Source organism: Sinohyriopsis cumingii, chromosome 16, assembly GCF_028554795.1.
Source record: "Sinohyriopsis cumingii isolate HCF-2022 chromosome 16, ASM2855479v2, whole genome shotgun sequence".
In the NCBI taxonomy this organism is placed as follows: Eukaryota; Metazoa; Mollusca; class Bivalvia; order Unionida; family Unionidae; genus Sinohyriopsis; species Sinohyriopsis cumingii.
This window is the reverse complement of record NC_142976.1, coordinates 44,738,644-44,761,352: the sequence shown is the minus strand read 5'-3', so window position 1 is coordinate 44,761,352 and position 22,709 is coordinate 44,738,644. Positions and strand designations below refer to the sequence as shown.

General features: G+C 35.5%; 1 protein-coding gene across 1 annotated transcript; it reads left to right on the top strand.

Moving 5' to 3' along the window:
- LOC149780341 (uncharacterized) lies at positions 1 to 15,114 on the top strand. The gene is made up of 3 exons (XM_089937220.1): positions 1 to 195; positions 13,320 to 13,662; positions 14,659 to 15,114. Exons 1-3 carry the CDS (start codon positions 78 to 80, stop codon positions 14,699 to 14,701), a joined length of 504 nt encoding a protein of 167 aa, XP_089793346.1. The 5' UTR covers positions 1 to 77; the 3' UTR covers positions 14,702 to 15,114.
- The last annotated feature ends 7,595 nt before the right edge of the window (positions 15,115 to 22,709 follow it).

The window sequence follows — 22,709 nt, the reverse complement described above, 5'->3', positions numbered from 1 at the left end:
GCCGCTGCCTTCGTAATAAAAATTTTGGGAAGTAAATACAGACATCCGCCCCATGCAAGCAGCTGTTTGCCAGGCGTATGAGAAAGTCTTTATTAACTCCAAATCCTGAGTCAAGTCTTATTTACATCTACAATAGGAACAAAATGCTGAATTTAATTTGTGCATCGATCCTACTCCTTCTCGTCGCTGATGCAAGTAAGTTGCATTTTTGTATATGTTACAAAGGGCTAAATTTATAAGTATGATGCATGTTTTACCAGAATCGTTTTCGCTTGCCAATGGGTTCTGTGGATCCAAAAACCTTCCTGATATAGAGAAGATGTACGAATATCACAACACCGTTTCCTTGCTCTAAAGATTTTGTAAGCCAACTCGGATATTTTTTCTTTCTACTTGCTGGTGTCCTTTTGGTAAAAATTTACGTTGCTAACCCTAATGTATCTCGACATGCTCTAGACCCTACAATGTAAGACATAATACATGTTGCTTTTGTTTTAGTGCTTTGTCTTACTACCCAAATAACGGCCTTGTATAGAGTGTTGACAATGGAACGAGTAGTCAAAGTTTCAGGAATATCTAACATTTGGAAGCCTTTATCGACACTCTTCCACTAATGTATGTGTAATTAATGTACTTAATGAGCTGTCTTTATCCTGGTAGAATTAATATATGACATAGCAAATGGACGCATTTTCATGTTCGGTTAACATACATTTTAATGGTACCTGGACGTTTCGGCCCAAGACATTTCGCCCCACTTCAATGGACATTTCGCCCCACATGGTACATGGACGTTTCGGCCCAGGACATTTCGCCCCACATTAATGGAACTATCGGACATTTATAGAAATTCATCAGCATTACACCACGTTCTTCATTTTACTTTAAAATGATCAAAAAATATAATTAAGTGTCCTTTGTGATCTGAATTCTTTGGCATTATTCTAAATAGTTAAAGAGACGGCCTGCTACAGTCGGGAGAAGTACAATTAAATAACGTATGGACCCTCACTCGAGTACAGCCTGTCTCAGTATAATGGTAATGCGAGAAACGACACACATCATCAATCATACAAAACAATATGGTTTATTTGTCATTTAAATACAATACACCGTTTATTCGCCCAAATTCCAAATTAAATTTAAAATAAAAATCCCAAATTAAATTTAAAATAATAAAACAATGATAAATTATCATTGGATGGATTGTATCCAATAAGAAAATATAATAAGCTGGACGGAGTATTGCTTTCCAAAACTGGACATATTTTATATGCACGTGCCTTTTGCGTTGTCCATATGTTGCAAACATTATACTTCAGTAGAGATAATATGTATATTTGTATTTCAATTTCGTATAGTAGTAGCTGATGTTTTACTTGCATGCATTTAAAAAAAAAGTCATAGTTACTTTTGCACATCATAATTTGACACCCATACCTTGTCATGAGCTGTAATTTTGATTAGTGATGTGTGTTGATTTAAAAATGCAAATACATGCTTCATATTTCAAAAATATAAATCTCTGAAACCATTTTTATATCTCTTTATTGTTAATTACAATTAACATTCCTCGCCCCCAGTGTTTTCCTTGCTCGCGATATGTCGGGCTATTCTGTGCACAGCTTTGAAAAGATGTAATGTATAACGATCGGGCTATAGAAATGAAATACATTAATTTGGATTGTTTCTGTCAGCAGGTCAGTCGAGTAATTAGGACCCGATTTATAGCTAGTTTTACAAAATTCAATGTAACAATGCCAATAAATGGCAGGAGATAAAAAGCCAATTAACCCGAGCTTAAAAAAATTGAGCAAAGTTCAACATTTAAAAAAAAAGCTATTTTGCGGGCGACCACAAGTCTTTAATCATCGTAGTTTTTTATGTTTCGCGAAAGGAATAAACCTAACTCCATATATACGATCTTGATATTGACTGTTAGGCTTACAAAGCCCTCTTTTAAGTTGTGTCTAATTTACGCTCGCCGATTGGGTAAACGAACAGCATGATTGATAATTTCCTACAAACGGTAAAAGTAGTTTTCATCAGTTTGTGTAACAGCGAAAATAAAAGTACTGCCGTATAGAAAATGATCACTGTAAACGATAGATTAATTTTCTGATCAGTCTTATTACATAAATGAAGAAAAAAAAGAGGAAAATAATGTCTGATATAACGGCACGCTGAATGTAATTGAAATGGATGAGAGTGATGGGATTATGGGGCATGAAATTAAATCTTAACGGTAGGCCCCTAAAGTAAAATGAAGACAATGGTGCAATGCTTGTGAATTTCTATAAATGTCCGATATTTCCGTTGATGTGGGGCGAAATGTCCTGGGCCGAAACGTCCATGGGGCGAAACGTCCATAATCCATTTTAATTTGTTGCAAAGCGATGGTAGTCGAGGAACGCCGAAGTATGTTCCAGTACGTTCGTTGAGGGGATATGTTCCTTGAACGAAACAAAACGCTGCTTACAATTCCAATGGGCATACTATATTTTTATTCGTTTCGTTAAAGAATAATTTTTCATTTTAACCCGATTTCGGCATTCCCGGCTTTCCAGCCAAAGAAACTTGAAAATGGTCCATTTCTTTTGTGAGAATTTGAATTTATTGGAGAAAAGACATCAGGGTAAGTAAAGTCTGACAAAAACATAATTTCACTTTGTGGAAAAGCGTTATTATTGGTTGCAAGTTGTGTGTGATATTCCTAAAAAATTGACTTTAGTTACACTGTTAGTCAACATCAGAACACGCTAGACAGCGCCGTTAGTTAGGCTGTAAGACCCATCACGCCCAGAACAAAAATATCGGGGGATGTGACTGTCTTACGTTGTAGGGATAAACATGTTTAGGAATGTCTGGCCATTCCATCTCGAAAGTCTCTAGTATTAATAGCACGCTGCAATGACGTTTTGTAATAGACCACAACGTGCTCTAACTTCTTGAGGATGATACCTCACTTATAGCGTGTATTAATCAATGCAAAGAAAAAGAGTACATAAAAAGTTGCAACAATACTAATTAATTAATTGTGCATTCGACAATAAAATATGGATGAAAAGAAAATTAAAACTAATAATAAAGGTAAAGTGAGAAGAAAGGAGTTGTGGAGCCTGTATTATCTTGTGTACATTTACGGGTTTCACCAATATAAACCTAAACTCGGCCTGCAGATCAGATATATATATATATATATATATATATATATATATATATATATATATATATATATATATATATATATATATGTCGGTGCACTACTTTAGAAAGTTTGATAGAAAAATAACTAAAGACATTAAATTAATATTATTACACAGAAAACATATTTTGATGGATACAAATTATTCGGTGGTTGTAACAATCACCATAGAGATCTAAAGAAAGATTATTTTTTAAATCACTTAATCACATGGATAGGTAATAAGAACATTGATCACAAATTGGGTCAGACTTTTTGTAATGAAAAAGATATAAACTGTATGTGATATTCCACCCCACCCCACACATAATATGTCCGTTTCATTTGTGATTTAAAATTTACATTGTTTAATCATCTTTTCACCTTTCTTCCATTCGGCTGCGACACCACGTGACTTATTCATGAGTTTTGTTGTTTTTATTAAATCGACTGCATTTCTTGCAAAATACCATTTTAGTGATTTTCGCATTTTTCTCACTTCTTAAACACTTCATGAACTTGTATAGTTTTCTCATTTCTTAAACACTTCTTGGACTTTGGCATTCTTCTCAGTTCTTTGCACTTCACGGGTTTGTGTATTGTTATTATAAACTTTGTTATCATGAATATAAAAACAGCGGCGTCGCTAGGGTTGGTGTCACCCAGTGCGGTAAACTCATGGTGTCAGCCCTCCAGACTTCCACCATGGATTTCTTCTTCTTAAAATAAGTCCACAGTATAAAAATGACAAGAACAAAAACAAATTAATTGAAGGTCAGAAGGTAAAAGTATTTAAGACCTGTAACAACGTTAAGTTATAGTTATTTTTACATTAAACTTACTTGCAGACTGCATGGTGGCACCCTGTGCCTGCTAGTCATGTATTTAACTATGATCGGTTATCCGCTTATGAAATCCGACTAGACCGAGCAGTGTGTGCTCTGTAAAATTTGCAGTTTTTCATTTTGGTGTCACCCCTCTGAGATGGTGTCACCCGGTGCGGTCCGCACCCCCCCCCCCCCGCACCCCCCTAGCGACGCCACTGTATAAAAAATAAATCAAATTTTTCACAAAAAACTTGACTTTTAATGTAATTTAACAGACATTAGATTATTGTGTAATCTTTACACATCTGTCAGCTTTCTTCCTGTCAAACAAAGGAATGGATCATTCATGTAAAAATAATGTGAATCCGCTAGATGGGTCGCCCAGGAATAAAATTGAATTACCTTAAGTGAAATTGTTCCCGAGGTAAGAGACGGCAAGACGGAAGGGTAATAGAAAAGTCATCGTATAAAAACAAATATCAAAGTCAATGCACGTTCGCCATCGTGACTTCCTAATGTTTAATTTCCGGAAACTAATTTAAAACCTTTCTCAGCTTTGCTAGATATTACGACATTGTTGGCTATATCAGGCAGAAGAAATGCCACCTAGGCACCTTTCCTGCAGACAGTTGGCCTGGGAGTACAGCCGAAACCCTGACCCTTTGATTACACGTCCGACACTCTTTTAACTAAGTTACCGCAGCGCCCCGACCAGACTTTACTGCGATATATTACGTTACGCGGTAGTGTATTGCAATCAACACACTACTTATTGCAATATATGGAGAACAAATTTTCATAAGTGCTAATGGTATTAAAGAGTGAACAAGAAGTCGATGTTTAAGAGAACCATTATTGAGAAACATCAAGAGTCCGAGCATGAATTCCATTAAAGCTTATATATTTTTTTCCGTGTGTGTGTGTGTGTGTGTGTGTCAGAGAGTGAGAGAGAGAGGGGGGCAGAGAGACAGAGCGAGCGTCAGGGACGTGGTATATCGTATTATGAAAACATATTGTTTCAAATGCCCAATGTCAATGTCTAATGTATGATTTTGTACAAATATTACTTGTGAATGAGTTTCAATGGTACTCCGAATGATGTTCAATAATGTACTGATGTATCAACAGTACAGAAGAATCACTGTGATATAATTTCAAAATGTCTTTAAATGAATTAACAGTAATTCCGTAAATGGTGGTTCTATTAAGGACGCTTAATTATACGCAATAATTCTCTTATATAGATTGCTAAGCCAAAGTTAATAAAACATACAGACGTTTCAATGACTCATTCACATTGCGCATCGAACCGGTAAACAGTGTCACGTGGGTTAGATAGCTAATCGAGAATTGGGTCATCTTAGCTTTTAAAAAATTACGACCATTCACAGTACGTAATGTTTACTTGGATAACTCAACCTTCGAAGCTATGAATGGTTCTGCGCACTATTAGAATGACTCGTCCTATAGTACAAACCGATTCATTTAGAAAACAAGTGTTTAAAATATTGACTAAATAACTCTTACAAACTACAATCATGAATGATAGTGCGCATAATATAGATATACATAACAATAGTGAACAAATTTTGTGTTTGATTCTGGATTGAACGGGTAGCCAGCAGAGGTTACAGGCAGGGGGAGGTATGCTCCGTTCTTCGTACTCTAAAGATAATCTGTGTAGATGTGTTTTGAACTTGAAGTTTCTGTAGCAGATACTGAGATGAACCAGACGGAAGCGAATTTAATGAGTCCAGTCTTGAAAGTACTATGGAAAACACAAATGGTTTAGTGAAGTCAGCCGGAAGAAAGTTTCGAATGGAGTTGATTCGTGTCAGCTGCAGATAGGTAGCCTTGCATATGTTCATGACATGTTGGTGTAATTAGAGCGTACTGTCGAGAATGACACCTGATACTTATTGGTAAAGGATGTAAATGAAAAAGAATTTGCGTAGTGATAATGATGTCTTCAGTTTTATCATCATTCATCTGCAGCTTGTTACATGTCATCCATAACTTCACATCGAAAATGCACCGCTACGACGTGGATAGTAGCCTCAACTTCAGTTGGGCAGCTAGATTTGAATATTTGAGTGTGATCAGCGTACAACTTTTAAAACATCGGATGTCGGTCTATGCCACTTGAGAGCGGTTGCGTGTAAAGAGTGAAGACAATGTGGCTGAGAACAGATCCTTGTGGAACACCGAAAACATAGATTACCTGAGCTAGAATGTTTCCCATTTACGGACACAAGTTGTCTCCCGTTGACTTAATAAGACTAAATCCAAAACTATTGTGAATACCAAATACGTGCTGGAGACGGTGAAGTTATATGTGATGGTCTCTTGTGTGAAGTTGCCGCAGACAAGTCAAGGAGGGTGATGACTAATATTTCTACTATCCAAAGCGCAGCAAAAGTCGTTAACTACTTTCAGAAGGACAGTTTCAGTAATATGGAGACGGCTAAAAAGACTAATTTAATTCAAATGAAATCCAAGTTGGGATAGAAGAACTTTTTCTAAGATTGTTTACATCAATAGGAGGTTACAGAGAGAGCGGTAGTTCTTTAAACCATTATGGTCAAGCGTCTGTTTCTTCAACACATGCTTTACAATGGCACTTTTGATGAGAATTCTCCATAAGAGAGAGAAGTTTCATAACATTGCTTAGTGAAAGCAATATTGAATCAAAGCACTGGTAATCGGATCGAGTTCACGTGACTTTGCGGCGCTGTTCATCAGAATTGTTTGTACCAAATCCATAGAGACAGGCTTCTAAGGTGAGAATTGCTGCTGAAAATAAACGTATTAATATTTGTGTATTATTTTTATTTTTCATGTCCCACACCATTCGTTTCAGATCATTATTAATTTGATCTAATTCATTTTGTTCCATTAGTTGCAAAATGAAAAATATGTTAAAGCTTGACTCTCTGTCATAACTATTAATGTTTATATTTTGAATCTTCATATCGTTTGATATCATCTTGAATTCTTCCTCATGTGTTATCATTTCGTCATTTTTTTTCAAGGTTTTCATTTAGGCAATTTTGTGCTTTTTAATCTATTGCATTTTATCTTCTTTCTTTCCATCTGTTATTGCAGCAAAGGCAAATTCATCTAAGCTTTTCTGGCTATTTACAATTTGAAATCTTAAAACAGACTATGAAATGTAGAAATCTTAAAATTCCGTGAGATTACTGCGGCTGGAAACTTTTATTTGTTGAATGTTGCTGAAAATATTAATTCACAAAAATGGGTAGACTTCATCTAGTTCTAAACGTTTGAAAAGTACATTGTTGATTGTCACATTCGTCTTTATATAATAGTTGATTATTTCTTGTGTTTATGCCATTTAAATAAGATTGCTTCGTTTCTAATCATTTTCTGTACAATTCTATTCTAGGATTTTAAACTGGTTGACTGAGTGAACCATATTTTAACAAATGAAAATGAAAATGATGTTGATCGATCTTTACAAACATTTAAAAAGCATTGCTTATATTCCTAGACGAGTGCTTTTTGAAAGAATAAGCCATGTGGCAGGGCTATGTTCTCTTTCAAACATTTTGAAAACCCATTCACCGTAGATAGCTGGCTTAGCGATGATAAACAAGGTTAAAGCGATTAAACAGTCTCATTTACGGATATATATATATATATATATATTTGTGTGTGTGTAACAATTACCAAGATTCAATGCCAATTTATTATGTATTATGTACAGTTATTATGTACTTTTGAGAGAGTGACGTCTGTAAGGTGGAGTTGTTTGCATTTAAAACATGCACAATGGAGAAAATGGTGGTATACCTCTATGCTACATTAATGCAATGTGGATGATATTTCATTGGATATTGTACTTTTGGAAATTATACATGATCTAAGCACACTGCTAATTAAAATGACTGCTCCCTTGTGCTAAAAATTCGACCTGAATTAGTCTAAAGTACACTTTCCATATCAGCTATTAAAATAGGGAAAATGAATTTTGCCAGACTGGACAATACCAGCTTCTGAAAGTGCAATGAATGAATTACCAAATATATAAAATGTAAAACAAAAGTGATCGGCTCTTTTTTATACCATTTACCTCTGAAGTTCAGGAAGTGAAAATGACCAAGTGGAGCTAGCACTTTTTTGAAAGGTGCACATCTGGAGTAAAGCCAAGCTGTATACTCAATAACCCATATTACACTCATCAATCATACGCCAAAATAAAGAGAATTAAAGGTTCTTTGAATTATACCTAAGATATACAAGGTCTTTTTTATAAGCCAGTATAACCAGTGAGGAAAGCCGGGGGAATTCTTTTTCTTTAAAATTCTAACCCAATGCAAATAGCGAAACCGTAGAGCGCCACCTTAAAACAAATATAAAAATGTATGCAATTATTTGTTTTTAATTTTCGTATCAGAATGTATAATGTTCTGAATAAAATGGTACATTAATATTGATGTTAGCATGAAAATAAGCTAATTATGCTCATTTTGCTCTTACATACTAAATTTGCCATGAGGCATGTTTGTGTGAGGAGGGACCTTAATTATGGGGAAATTAGAAGTCTTAGAATATAGGAATAGAGTCAACTTAAATTTAAAACTGTTGCAATAAGTCAATGAAATATATAGTGAAAATGTTTCTTTTCATTTATTTGCAATGAAATAAAAAAATAAATGAATAAATGATGAGATAGCAAATTCGCTTCTTCCATATTAATCAATAAGCAAATAATTTACCCTTTGACCTTTATGAACCTGATCTGTTCCATCCCTTTTCAAACTGTAAAATTTATTGTTGATATCTCATAAATAACTCTGACTAGTTCCATGTCCCTGTCATTCAGCATCACATTGGTTGCTCTGTTGACAAAATGTAATGTGCATTTTTAAAATAGCTCACTTCTTTGTGGGGGGTTGGGGCTGACTTGTTAGAGACTCTGACACTCATAAATACCTTTCTGTGGAGGGGGGAAATACAAGAGAATTATTAAAAAGGGCTGTTTTGATGCTTGCGACTTAAATGTTTCGGCCATAGAATCAAAATTAAATCATACAATAAAAACACCTATGTTCTCTTTAAGGGGCGCTCACCAGTTCTTATGTACTTTTGAGAGAGTGACGTATGTAAGGTGAAGTTGTTTGCATTTAAAACATGCACAATGGAGAGAATGTTGGTTCACCTCTATGCTACATTAATGTAATGTGGATGATATTTCTTTGGATATTGTACTTTGGAAATTATACATGATCTAAGCACACTGCTAATTAAAATGACTGCTCCCTTGTGCTAAATATTCAGCCTGAATTAGTCTAAAGTACACTTTCCATAGCAGCTATTAAAATAGGGAAAATGAATTTTGCCAGACTAGACAATACCAGCTTCTGAAAGTGCAATGAATGAATTATCAAATATGTAAAATGTATTATAAAAAAATGTTATTGGCTCATTTTTATACAATTTACCTCTGAAGTTCAGGAAGTGAAAATAACCAAGTGGAGCTAGCACTTTTTTGAAAGGTGCACATCTTGAGTAAGGCCAAGCTATATACTCAATAACCCATAGTACACTCATCAATCATACATCAAAATAAAGAGAATTAAAGGTTCTTTGAACTATACCTAAGATATACAAGGTCTTTTTTAAATAGCCAGTATAACCAGTGAGGAAGGCCGGATAAATTCATTTTCTTTAAAACTCTACCCCTCCCTACGCAAAATGCGAAATTGTCGAGCGCCACCAACGTAGATCAGTAAGGTTATATATGTATTTGACCCATTGTTATATTTCCGCGCCACCTTTCAGTACTATGTATTTTACGGATGTACCGAAAATTTTAGTATCTCATTACATATAAAAAGGAGGCATCCACTATAAATAAAATTTTAAAAAAACGATTTCAAGCGCTTTGACTACTTTAAGCTGGTTTAATCGCTTTGAATCTGGGTAACTGTAATATACAGAGCATACTAGCTTACGGTCGACCACTCATTATGTTTGTAGGTTTGTACCAATCAATTAATAAAACAACTTCATGAATCGCTTGGATTCTTAAACCGTAGTACCCAGTTCAGATACCCATCAAAAATACTGTGCTCTTGACATTATATATTCACTCTTTCTAGATATGCACAAGAGGACACGGTCTAATTTACCGTATTGTTTATGTTTGCAATAAAAGGTTTTCATTGCCAAAGGAGTTCTAGGTGTTATGTATGTCTATATTTTTTGTAACTCCTGGTACATGATTTTATATCATTTTTGTAATTTTTATTCGTGGCCGTAAATTATAGTAATTTCTTATTATCTTTAATTAGATTTTGCGTACGTTTGTGTTGGGATTATTAAGAGAGTAAAAATTAAACAGGCTCTATAAACAGATACTTAAGTATTTGTTGCCAAGTACTAACAATAATTTTGATGGCGACATTGGGATAATTTCTTATTAGCAGATGGGATTGGGACGGTTCTAGAAGAATTAAGTAGTTCCCCATTGGTTGGGCTAGGTCACATGAATAAGGCAGTTTCTCAATTTATTGAGCAGTATGTTCTGTCACATAGGGGTATGTTGTGAAAGGTGTATACAAGGAGGGAACTGAGCAATCAGATTCATTCCTTTTTGGAGTCATCCTCATTTCTTGTGTTTCTCTTGTAAGTCTGCAGTAGACGTACTTTATTTTGAACTTAGATATTATTCGCGAGGAAAAGCATTTGTTTGGACTGTTCAGTGGAACTAGAAAGTGCTCATTTTTTGGATTAAAATATTTTTCGGGAACTTTTATGAATTTTTTTTACAAATTGGGACAACGCCATCTTGACAACGTCACGATTCATGGAAGACCAGTGCATTTCGGGTCTTGAAATTCATACGGAACTTTTGACTCTTTTGGACCTTCTAGAACTTTATCAGGATTATTTTGGATTCACTTCATAATACTGTAATTTGTTCTAACATTTTCATTTTCATTTATAACGTTGATAATCAATTTTTTTTTGTTACGGCTTACAAAACTTGGTTTTGTTTCTTTCTTTTACTTATTTTATGACCATAGAATCATAACAAAACTTAGGGGCTCGTCCGCGATCCGAATTTTTACAAATATTTCAGAGAAATTGAAATTAAAAAAACAATGTGGTTTAAAGAAGAACACTTTTTTAAATCCTTGAAAAATGACAAATTGCTCCAACATGTTTGACAACATGATTCTTTAGAGGAAAATCTATCTTTGTTGTAACAAGAAACAAAAAAGTTTTGGTTTAATATTTGGTAGAAAAGAATATTTTGGATAAATTTCCTTAGTGTGATTAGTAAGTCTCCATCTGGCTCTAACTTGCAAGTTCTGAAATTGAAATTTAAATACAAGAATGTAAGGGAGTTTGAAAAAGAGGAAAGAGAGAGACAAATTCAAAAAGAAAAAAAGACGTGAAAATGAAAATGTAAACGAAGGAGAAAGAAAGAGAAAGATAAATTCAGAAAGAATAGATGCAACTCAAATTGCAAATGCAAAAGGAATGGAGATGCAAATGAAAATACAAAACAAGAAACAGAGAGATGGAAATGCAGTCAATTATTTTAAAAGTACAACTGGCAAGAATAAAGTAACCCACGCATGAAAGTTCATGTTACAAAACGTAATACATTAGTATCCACTTTTAAAGAAAAAAATGTAGATCAGTATTGTTTACATTTTGAAGAAAAACACATTGCTAAATATTTAAAACTACCGAGAGAGCATTTGGCTTTGTTATTACAGGATATATTTATTGGCAAAGCTCGCGAAGTCTAGACTTCTCTGTTAGTAGAAGCAAGTACGGATTATGGTTTGTTCAAGCATTGTATCTTGAAGGGTTATGAGTTGGTAAATGAAGCATATCGACAGGTTTCGGAATTGCGAAAAAAAAATAGCCAAACCTATGTCGAGTTTGCAAGGGAAAAAAAACATCAGTTGGACGTATGCATCTAAAAGTATTGATGAAGATTATGACAAACTTACACATCTCATATTAGTCGAGGAGTTCAAGAACTGTGTCCATAATGACGTCAAAAATTTACCTTGATGAACACAAGATAGATACCTTAGAACGCGTTGCCCGTACAATTGACGAATATTCCTTGGCACACAAAGATTCATTGTCTATAAGTTTTCCTCTCAGCAGATGGTTTGTATGAAACGAACTCAGTCTCAAGATAATACTTACAAATTTCAATCTGGTACAACTAATAAGAATCAAACGTCTGATAAGACTGAACAGAAATACTTATCATATGAGCACGAGCAAGAAATTGGGGTACGTTATTTCTGATTGCTTTAAGTTAAATAATAAGCAACGGAATAAAGACAGAGCCGTTCTAAATGCTCTTGTTTCTCATAGATCAAGGTCATGGTCATGTACTGGAAACAATACATGTGTTGGGTCAAACAAACCCCAGTCTGATTTTGTTATGGAAAATTAATAACCATTTATCTCGAAAGGTTCTGTCTCCGATTTGGTCAGCCATATTCCTATTAAAATATTAAGGAACACAAGAGTTTCTTAGAGTCTTTTATTGTCAGATACCTTGCCTTTGTCTGAGAAGTCTTCTTCTTCTGAAAGTGTTCTTGTTCAGGGAGTAGAGTGCGCTTTTATTCAAATTCCTTGCCATAATGTTAATTTGTCGCTACATAATGCTGTAAGTTCCTCTCATATTTTCATTTATAATATTGATAATTAAATTGTTTGTTAAGATTTACAAAAATTGTTGCCTTTCATTCTTTCGGTTATTTAGTTTATGACCACTGAGTCATAAGAAAGGAGAGTGTTCTACCCTTTGATTAAAATTGTTGTATCATATAACTGGATTTGAGTACGTGAAATACGCCTATGCTCCTATTGAGAAATGATCAGTTCTTAACTCTTTTATAAATTTTCTAGATACGTAACGTTGAGGACATTTTAATGCCGTTTTCAGGGACATATTGTTTTACCCTGAGTCAATACCGATCAATAAACGATATAAATTCATGTTAAATCCAACGTTTATATCACCAAGTGCTAGATAACTATATCAAACGTTTGAAGATATAATTCTCGACACTTTCCTTCCGTTTTATTTCTAGTATATATACTGTAATGACCGATTGTCCTTAAGTTGTTTAATATAATATCAAATTTGTACAATAAATTAAACCTAGAGGCAATAACGCTTGTAACTTAATAAATGTTAATCTGACACACCATCTTAACAATAACAAAAATTCATTTTATATGATTTTATGTTGAGAAAGGGTTTTCTGTCTTTCTTTTGATTTCGTATTTTACATTTTCAGCTGACGCTCATCGGCGGCATGACTTTGATGACGTAATGCGACATCCACATTACCATCACGGAGGTCACCATGGACAGGGACATCGCCAGACGATTGCACTCCACGATGGTAGAAGGTATCGTGTCAGGGAAGATCAACCAGTGTCATGGTACCATCGTGCTAGAGAGAGAGACTACGATCGCCAACAAAGCGGTGGGCATGGGAACATTTTCCACGGCAGCCTGGACGAGCGTCAACAACAAAGTGGTTGTCCAAGGATGTGTCCCATGAACTACAGCCCTGTATGTGGAACGGACAGCAATACGTATTCCAATGACTGTGAGCTACGAGTGGCGGCCTGCACGTACGTATACAACGTTTATAAATAGCAACGCACAGGACAAGTGACAAACACGCGGGAATGGAAAAATAACGAATAGGAATAGAAGATGTACCTTGCATCCGGTGTGAAAATGCTTAAGCATCGACAACTGTTCTTCAGTGCTGCAAAAACTAGTACAGATAAATTTAGAAAAATAGTGCACGGATATGCACAATTTTGCAGCTCTTTTTCTATATACCTTCGTGGATCATTTTCAAACATTTGATAGCAGTTTGCATGGTCGGTCACAAAACCCCAGTATTGGTTCAAAGTGATTTGGCGTTTTCGCAAAAGAAACACATTTAGGCTTGAACTGTAGTGAGACAGGAGAACGATGATGATAAAATTTCCTAAATACTATTTAGGAAATTTATGTCTTGACCGCAATTGTATGTGTAGGGCATATATAAGTTCCAGGCAATATTTCTATCTCATATCATGCCTGTGCATTTAGATGTTTTACGACATTTCTATTTCAGTGAAATAAAACGATCGATGCCTGCCAAGCAGGAAAGTAGCAGGAAAAGGGATTATTAAAATCGAGTTTATCCTACGTACTGTGAAAATGATAGGAGTCAGAGCTGGGGTGGGATGGGTTAAGACTGATAAAAACAAATTTCTAGCACATATTTGGTACTTGTCCCATAAGAATATCCTTGTTTCTCCATCTACGATCTGACATATACCTTGATGAACACAATACAGAGAGTAATAACGTTCTCATTTTTTATATCTTTTCGGAATATTGGAGTTTAGGAAATTGAACGACAAAAATCAGCCTAACGTTTTTTTTTGTGTTTTTTTTTTTTTTTTTTGTTTGTTTGTTTTTGTTTTGTTTTTGTTTTTCCTCTTTCTAGCGGGGTTAGGTTGGGTTGTATTTATCTTGGGCGTAAATGGTGTATCCATGTAAACTGACGTTTTAAAAATAAATGTTGAAAAAAAAACACGTATATTCAATATTTGCTTTTCTCTTTTCAGACGACGCATGAGAATTGACGTTCTGAAGCAAGGACCTTGCTGAAGATACAAAAACCGCCAAGGATACTGCTGATAATTTGTTACAAAAAGTTCATTAAATTTGCTCATTAACACTGTAAAAATCTAAATTGTGTTTAATGGAAGCATTTTCACTCATAAATCTAACCGTATGAATATTCACATTATAAACTCTGACTGGATCCATTAATCAGAATTCTATGGAAGATTTGTCTTGTTGTTTGTGACAATAACCCTCTTAAAAGGCGTGTGCTCATTAAATTTCAAAATAGAAACATAATTATACACAAGACATCATTTTTATTCGATTTTGTGACGCAGAAAATTGACGGTTTCTTCAGGAATTCGTTTTTATTGCGAGTTCCAGAAATAAATAAAATATAAAATATCATTTAAAAAGAAAAATGTAGAAGAAATTTCAATAAATATGAAAATGTCTTTGAATTTTTAAATATTTATTTAGCTCCAATGATCAAAAAATATATTGAGATTGCCGGAGCACGAGAAAAGAGTTTTTGAAGTATGTATGCATGTGTGTTTGTATGATGAAGTTAATAAATCATTCATATTTACATGAAGTTCTTCTATACGCGTGTTCGTGTCGAGCTATTACGCCGGTACTGGTAGCAGACGCTGAGAAAGTTCCCATTGCCATCATCATTAGGTTACATTCAGTTGTTTACAATAAACAGTATACACAGTGACGTAAGTATTAAACATGACAAAGACAAACGTTATTTTATTCTTTATTATTCGCTTACATACCGTGCTATCGACCGTGGAGTAATTGTTATCAATGATATGCTTGCTGCGCAGTCTCAGTAATACAATATTACGTTTTGATGACTTACTAGCCGCAGTTTTCAGCTTACTAGTGTATGTTTTGTTTGTTTGTTTATTTTTATTTTGTTATTTTTAGCGCACTTTTAACTCTTTTCCCTATATCATGTCAAGAAAATGAGAGGCAAATGCTTTTCCTAATATACCGAGGTTTGCCGACATGGGCTGGCCTTAGCGTGCATCTATCCCGCGACCGTTGGATTACTATTCTGACGCTCTACCAACTAAGCTACCGCGACTACGAAGCGGGACACGGATCACTAAAATTGGAAACGACTTTTGGGTCCTTTTACAACGCGTCGCCTATATTTAGGTGCATTCTTGTCGATCTTCTGAATAAATGCGCAAGGACGCAGCCTAGAGAAAACGTTATATAATGGGTTCGAGAGGGGTGTTCACGTGACTTCATCTTGGCTAAAGATTTCCGATGTCTGATTTTGCCTTCGCAAATATGTTAGTAGAGTGTTCGGCAGAACAAACAAGATAAAGTAAAAAACTTGAAAGAACCAAACAAATTCTGAAAACAATATGCATATAACGGCATATAACCTGAACCATACGCATAGAAACATGCATACCAAATACTAGTTGTCTACCTCAGGTAGATTTTGCCTAATCTTGCTTACAAAATTTTCGTATTAAAAAAAATCCAAGTTCAAACATATGTGTTAAAAAAATAAACAATTGCTTAATTTTGACTGAAATCTAATCAGGTCATGTGCATATAACTGCATACATGTGTTCTCGATTTGATTTTTTATGTTTCAAGTGGTTTTCATCATGCTACCAAGGTCTTTTTGTCTAAATATCAAAGCCCCAAAAGTTCAAAACATATTTGTTTTTAAATTACAAATTGATATAATGGCCTCAAAAAGTAATCGGTTCATCTGTCTACGAACATAATAGTAAAGTATGTAAAATTTCGCGGCTCTGTCTATCACGATAACGTGCAAAAAAAGATTTGGGATGTACGGTCGTACGGACAGCACCAAAAGAAAATGTTCCCATTTTACGTATAAGCAGTGGGGACATAACAAAAGAACTATTGTCAAAAAATCGATTCTGAAGTTGGTACAGGTGTGTGCTTGCATGTTTCACGGCACATCAACATATGACAGTTGGTTGTGTCATGCCATCATCTTTTCGGAAAGAAATTAGTCTTAATAGAGATTGTATAACTGACCATTGATGTAGTCAAACGCATCAGCCCTCACTGGCTGATAAAGGGACAATACCAGATGGGTCACATGACTAACAAGATGGCCAGTGCCTGCATGTAGATCCCACGAACAAAGCTTTGTTGTAAAATGTGTGACCTTGACCCGAAGGTCAAAAGGCTGAACAAACTTGCTATGTGACTTTGATCTTACCCATATGTGAACAGGGGAGAAAGCGTGTCGTCGAATCAATTGTCTTCGCTTCACATTTACTCATGCCATGTATGAAAAAAAATAAAAGCATGAAGTAGTTTCGAAAATATAAGCAAACAAGACGCCTTGAACCAAAACTTTAACATTTTGTTATATCTTTCATCTTGACATCAAGGTCAAAAGGGCGAACAACCCTCTTGTACATTCATAATGATGTATAGCAAGCACGGCGAGAATCTAACAGAGATTTGGGAAATGTTGGCAAATTAAAAAATTACAACTTTAACCAAAACTTTTACGCAAACAGCACATCATAGAATAAATAGTCTTAGCTTTATGATAATTTATCCTAAATATGAAAAAAAAAATCCATCAAGAGACAAGCAAATTAAAATATATTAACCAAAACCTTAACGCAAATTTCCGATTACTCTGATCCTGACCCTATGGTAAAAGAAGCTATCGAGTATATCGCATACTGAATTGTCTCATTTTTATAATGATTCGTGCCAGTTGTGACGGGATTCTTGAAGGGTTTTTAGTAAATAAGTGTGTATATGCAAATGAAAACCGGAGCCAAAACCGTAATGAAATGTTGAAGAATGCCCCCCCCCCCCCACTTCGCAACTTCGAAGTCGATCCTACAGATTATACCTCGAGGAACCTCATGTTCATATACATAAGCCCGCGAACAAGACACTTTAATCAGCAATTATGCACAGACAGGGTCTGGTAACATTGACACAGTGTCAGCTGGGATGGGCAAACTCTTAATGAAAAAGTTATTTTTAGTGAACAAATAGTACTAATCCTTGACAATATTAGTTTCTTCCCATAAAATATGTCTTTACACGTCAGTGCAGCCTTTCAAAACAAGTTACCTGGTCTATGAAATGTTACTTACTTCGTAGAAAAATACAATTTTCATGAGGAATATTACTTTCCTGGCGAAATGTGCCTTTACACGTTATTGTAATCTTGTCATAAAAAGGTACTGCTTTACAAAAATAAACCTCATTTTAATTAAGAATATAACTTGTTTCATAATAAACGTGTGATAACGTGTCGGTGCAAAGTTTCCACACACAAAAATAAGTCTTGTGAAAAAGTGCAATTCTAAAAAAAATGTGATTCATTTCACAAAAAGAGGCAATCGTCATGAAAATGTTATTTATTTTGTGAAGATAGATGAATCATTAGAAGAAGAAAAATCTTTCGTGGAATTTACATTAGAAATTTATATTTTTGTATAGAATATCACAGACTTAGCCCTTTAAAATAATCGTGAAGAAAACAGTTCGCCCACAAAACGTCGCCTTTTTCGTGGAATAGGCACATTTGTTCACCAATTTTTGATATATTATTTTTAAGGCTTTTCTGCGTAACAACCACTACGATAATAGCATGAATGTTCAGTGATACAATATGTACATTTGTTAACGTTACCCAAATACAAACTCAGTCGCGAACATATTTTTCGACTTAGAACAAGATGAATCTTGTTTCTTAATTATCACGTAGCTATTTCTCCATCAAATCTTTTAATAACAGAAATATCAGAGCCAGACAATATAATCTACACAGTTTCATAATCCCTCAAACGAAACGTACAACAAATGTTCTTTTAACCCCAGAACTATCATGGAGTAGATTATATTACAATCTTCAATATACACATGTGATAACGTGAAAACTCTGTGTTGATATGTCCATCCATACAAGAGCGGTAGCGAAAACAAGATTTCCAAGATGGCTACTGTGGCGTCCATATTGGATTCCGAGAGGCACTATTTTAATTTAGGACCAATTAGACCATGGGATAAATGTAAATAAAATTTCTCGGCAATCATCCAAGAAGTTTAGAAGTAGCCATGATAAAACTGTGCCAACGGACGGACGGACGAAGTACCGTAACATAAGCTCTTCTTATCTAGAACTAAAATTATTTTAAAAAATAAGATTAATTTTAAAAAAGGAATATAAAAATGTTAGATTAATTTTAATAAAGGAATTTTGATAACATATCGATTTTCAAAACTTTTGTTTTTGTCATATTTTTACGTTATTAAATGAGCATTTGTTTTTCACTGAATAACTGCCACTGGCAAATAAAATTGTCTTCACCTAATTTCAAATTTATAATGAATTGATAATTATATTAATTAAATCTCTCTCTCTCTCTCTCTCTCTCTCTCTCTCTCTCTCTCTCTCTAAAATGGTACGACGAGCTTTTTACTGCTCGGTATTTTCGGCGTTAATTCAGATTTTTAGTTGCTGTATTTGCATTTATATATTAATGTACTTTTTCTGTACACGGATGCCGTATTGACATGGTTTGCTGACAAGGTTATGAATCGACTAAATTTTATAATTTGTATCCCCAACATCCTCATGTGGTATCGTTGCAAAAAAAGAACTTTACTATCCAATTCCTTGTCAAAATGTTCAACTGTGATATTTGACTCGCAAAGGGATTGAAACATTTCCCAGTCTGCCTTGTTCTGTTTCCATCTCTGTCCGAGCCCCTCATGTTTGATAGTGTAACTTTTTCATGTATATTTGAATAGTGTTCATCACCCCTTAGGTTGTCACTAAGCTCCCAAGATAAATCAAGCACAAGAGATGGACTGGCGGTATTCAGTTCTAAGGACGAGTTCGAATCTTATGGCATGATGCAGGTAAGTATACGACTTATTAAAAAGGTAATGACTGCGTTTTGAACCAAAGTCTTCTATCATGTTCCATCCTTTCTTGATAAATATACTGTCCCAACGTGTATGGTGGCTGTTAAAGTCGCCAAACGAAACAAAAGGCGTCGGCAACTGTTCAATAAAGATAGTCAAGATCAGACTGATTGATTGGAGCGCTTGGAGGAAAATATATTAAACGGAGTGAAAGAGCAGACTCAAGAACGTCTACGGCCTGAAAAGTAATACTGAGATTAATTTGGCTGTAAGGAGTGATATTATGTGTAATGATGGACACGTATCCAGCAAGCCTGATAAGCATTTCTTGAAATGCTGCTTTACATTGTGATATTTTTAATTGGCGGTTTGATGTTTTTTTTGTGACCGCTCCGGTGGCCTAGTGGTTAGAGCGCCCGCCTCAGATGCGGGAGGTCGTGTGTTCGATCCCGGCCGAGTCATCCAAAAGACTTACAAAAATGGTACTAACAGCTGCCTCGCTTGGCGCTCAGCATTAAGAGGTTAGTATTAGGACTGGTCGGCCTGGTGTCAGGATAATGTGACTGGGTGGGTCATCATGCTACATGTCTGCGGATTGATGAACCAGTGCTAGACATCGCTATAAACTGCTACACTGCAGACATCGTAGCGATATGATTGAAAAATTGTTCAAGTTACGTTAAAAATCCAAATCACATTACATCACATATTGTTTGTGAGCCGGACTGAAACGGCAATTCTTTAGGGCCGTCATTTGCGCTAGCCAAGGTTCAGATAACCCTATCTACACCTTGGCGGATCGAACAGCTATATTGGTGCTTTGTCCTAGCGACTTAAGTTTCATGTCAAGTAAAGCCATTGTAATCGTCCTCGAAGCAGCGAGCGTAAACGACATTCACCTGCTGTTGTCTTTGTGGAAACTGAAGTGTTGCCACTAGAACAATCTGTGATGCTGGGTTACTGTGGGCATTTTCGAACCTTGTCGTGTCACCTGAATTCTCTTCATCTCAGTTAAACTTTATGGGTTAAGATTCTGGAATATTTGTAATTCATCACAGTCCTCTGGATCACTGCATTGTATAGGTTTTGACGATTTCATTGACTTGTGTGGAGACACTTGTATACATGTATCAACAAACATTTTAACTTAATAAGTTGTATGAGTGTCACATTCCACAAGTAGTTAAGCGGAATTGAATTTTGTTTTACTTTATTTTTTCTTTCTTGTTTTAAACCTTTTGGACTCTAGTCAAATTTTTCACGGTCTTGGTAATTGCAAAAGATGACATCTTTGGGAGTGGTCAATCAGTTCACTTCCATATTAGTGTCAGAGTCAGAGTCAGTGGAATCGTTTCTAATTCGTTTGATTCTGAAAATGTTTCTTTGGTATTAATTTGTACAAAATGTCATCACCTATGCTCACCACCTACTGCGATAACCAAAGAGGCGACAGTACGCAAGCACGTCGGTCCAGCACACAAATGTCATGGTTACATCAGTGGTATACTTGGGAAAGGCTAGAAAGCGTGTTATTTCAATCGCTGTCTGACTTACTAGTGAACCGCCGCCTTATAGTACCATGTCCACAGTAATGAGTAATAGCTGACCAGTGAGCCACCACCTTCTATTATCATGTCCACAGTAATGAGTAATAGCGCTGACCAGTGAGCCACCACCTTCTATTACCATGTCCACAGTAATGAGTAACAGCTGACCAGTGAGCCACCACCTTCTCTTACCATGTCCACAGTAATGAGTAATAGCTGACCAGTGAGCCACCACCTTCTAGTACCATGTCTACAGTACTGAGTAATAGCGCTAACCAGGGAGCACCTCCTTCTAGTACCATGCCTACAGTACTGAGTAATAGTTGACCAGGGAGCCACCACCTTCTAGAACCATGTCTACAGTACTGGGTAATAGCTGACCAGGGAGCCACCACCTTCTAGTACCATGCCTACAGTACTGAGTAATAGTTGACCAGGGAGCCACCACCTTCTAGAACCATGTCTACAGTACTGGGTAATAGCTGACCAGGGAGCCACCACCTTCTAGTACCATGTCTACAGCAGGCTACTGAGTAATAGCAAAGATAGAAAACACTAAGGTTGGATAAACTTGCATGAATGGGATCAACGTGTGGTTAAATTTTAGAGACCTTGATCCCATGACGTGAACAGCCGATTGATCATACCGGGTTCATACGATAACCCGTCTAGCTGATGCTGAGACCAAAGTAGGGTGTTGCATTGAACAGACGTCTCCTCTACCTAAGTACCCCTCGGTCGCCTCTTGTAACATTCAGCCAGGATGCATCAGGCCTATTCTACAACCCAAAACCCACTCTATAAAAGAGGTACTCAAAAGCTGTTGAGTTTGATTTCAATGACAGAGCATTGTCTTTCAACATGCACAATGGGGTGGATTCTTGTATTTCAAAAATAGTAGTTTTTGAAGGTTGAAAACGGGATTTATGATGAGGAAAAACCGCCGTATCAGCAATCGTAATTAAAACGAGATAATTTTCCAGGAAATCGAGAATTATCACATGCATGTCAATAACGTCATTTGGCACAACAAATTCTTTTTGTAAATAGTTTTACTGATAAAGTAAATATCCGATTCTAAGGTACAGTTATCAAATATGTTTCTTATAAGTTTCCTTAATTTTGTTTCTAAAATGTTGATGAAATCCTGCTCATCAGCTGTAAGTACACAAGACCATCTTACTTATGTTACGCAATAATATACACATGTCCAAAAATCTCCCACCCCCACCAAATTATCCAAAACTCTGCATTGGTTATGTTGCATCTTCAGAAAATAGTTCCATTTGAACAAATTTGCTGGAGTGTTTAGTGCAAGTAATCTTGCTGGAGCTAGCAGAATCAATGGCTGAACTCAATAAACATTTATTTTCTGTATAGGCTTTAATACTGCTCCTAGTGAAAGCGGTTGACATTCTTCACTGGTTAGAAAATCTCCAGTATAAAAAAACAAAACAAGAGTCATAAGAAGGGACTGACGCTCTACTGGGAGAAAAGAATTTCCAGGAATTCAAAATAAGAGCATTTCCTCTTTTTAACTGTTAAGTGTTGATACAATCTATCATATTCTTCATCAATAACAAGATTGTCTA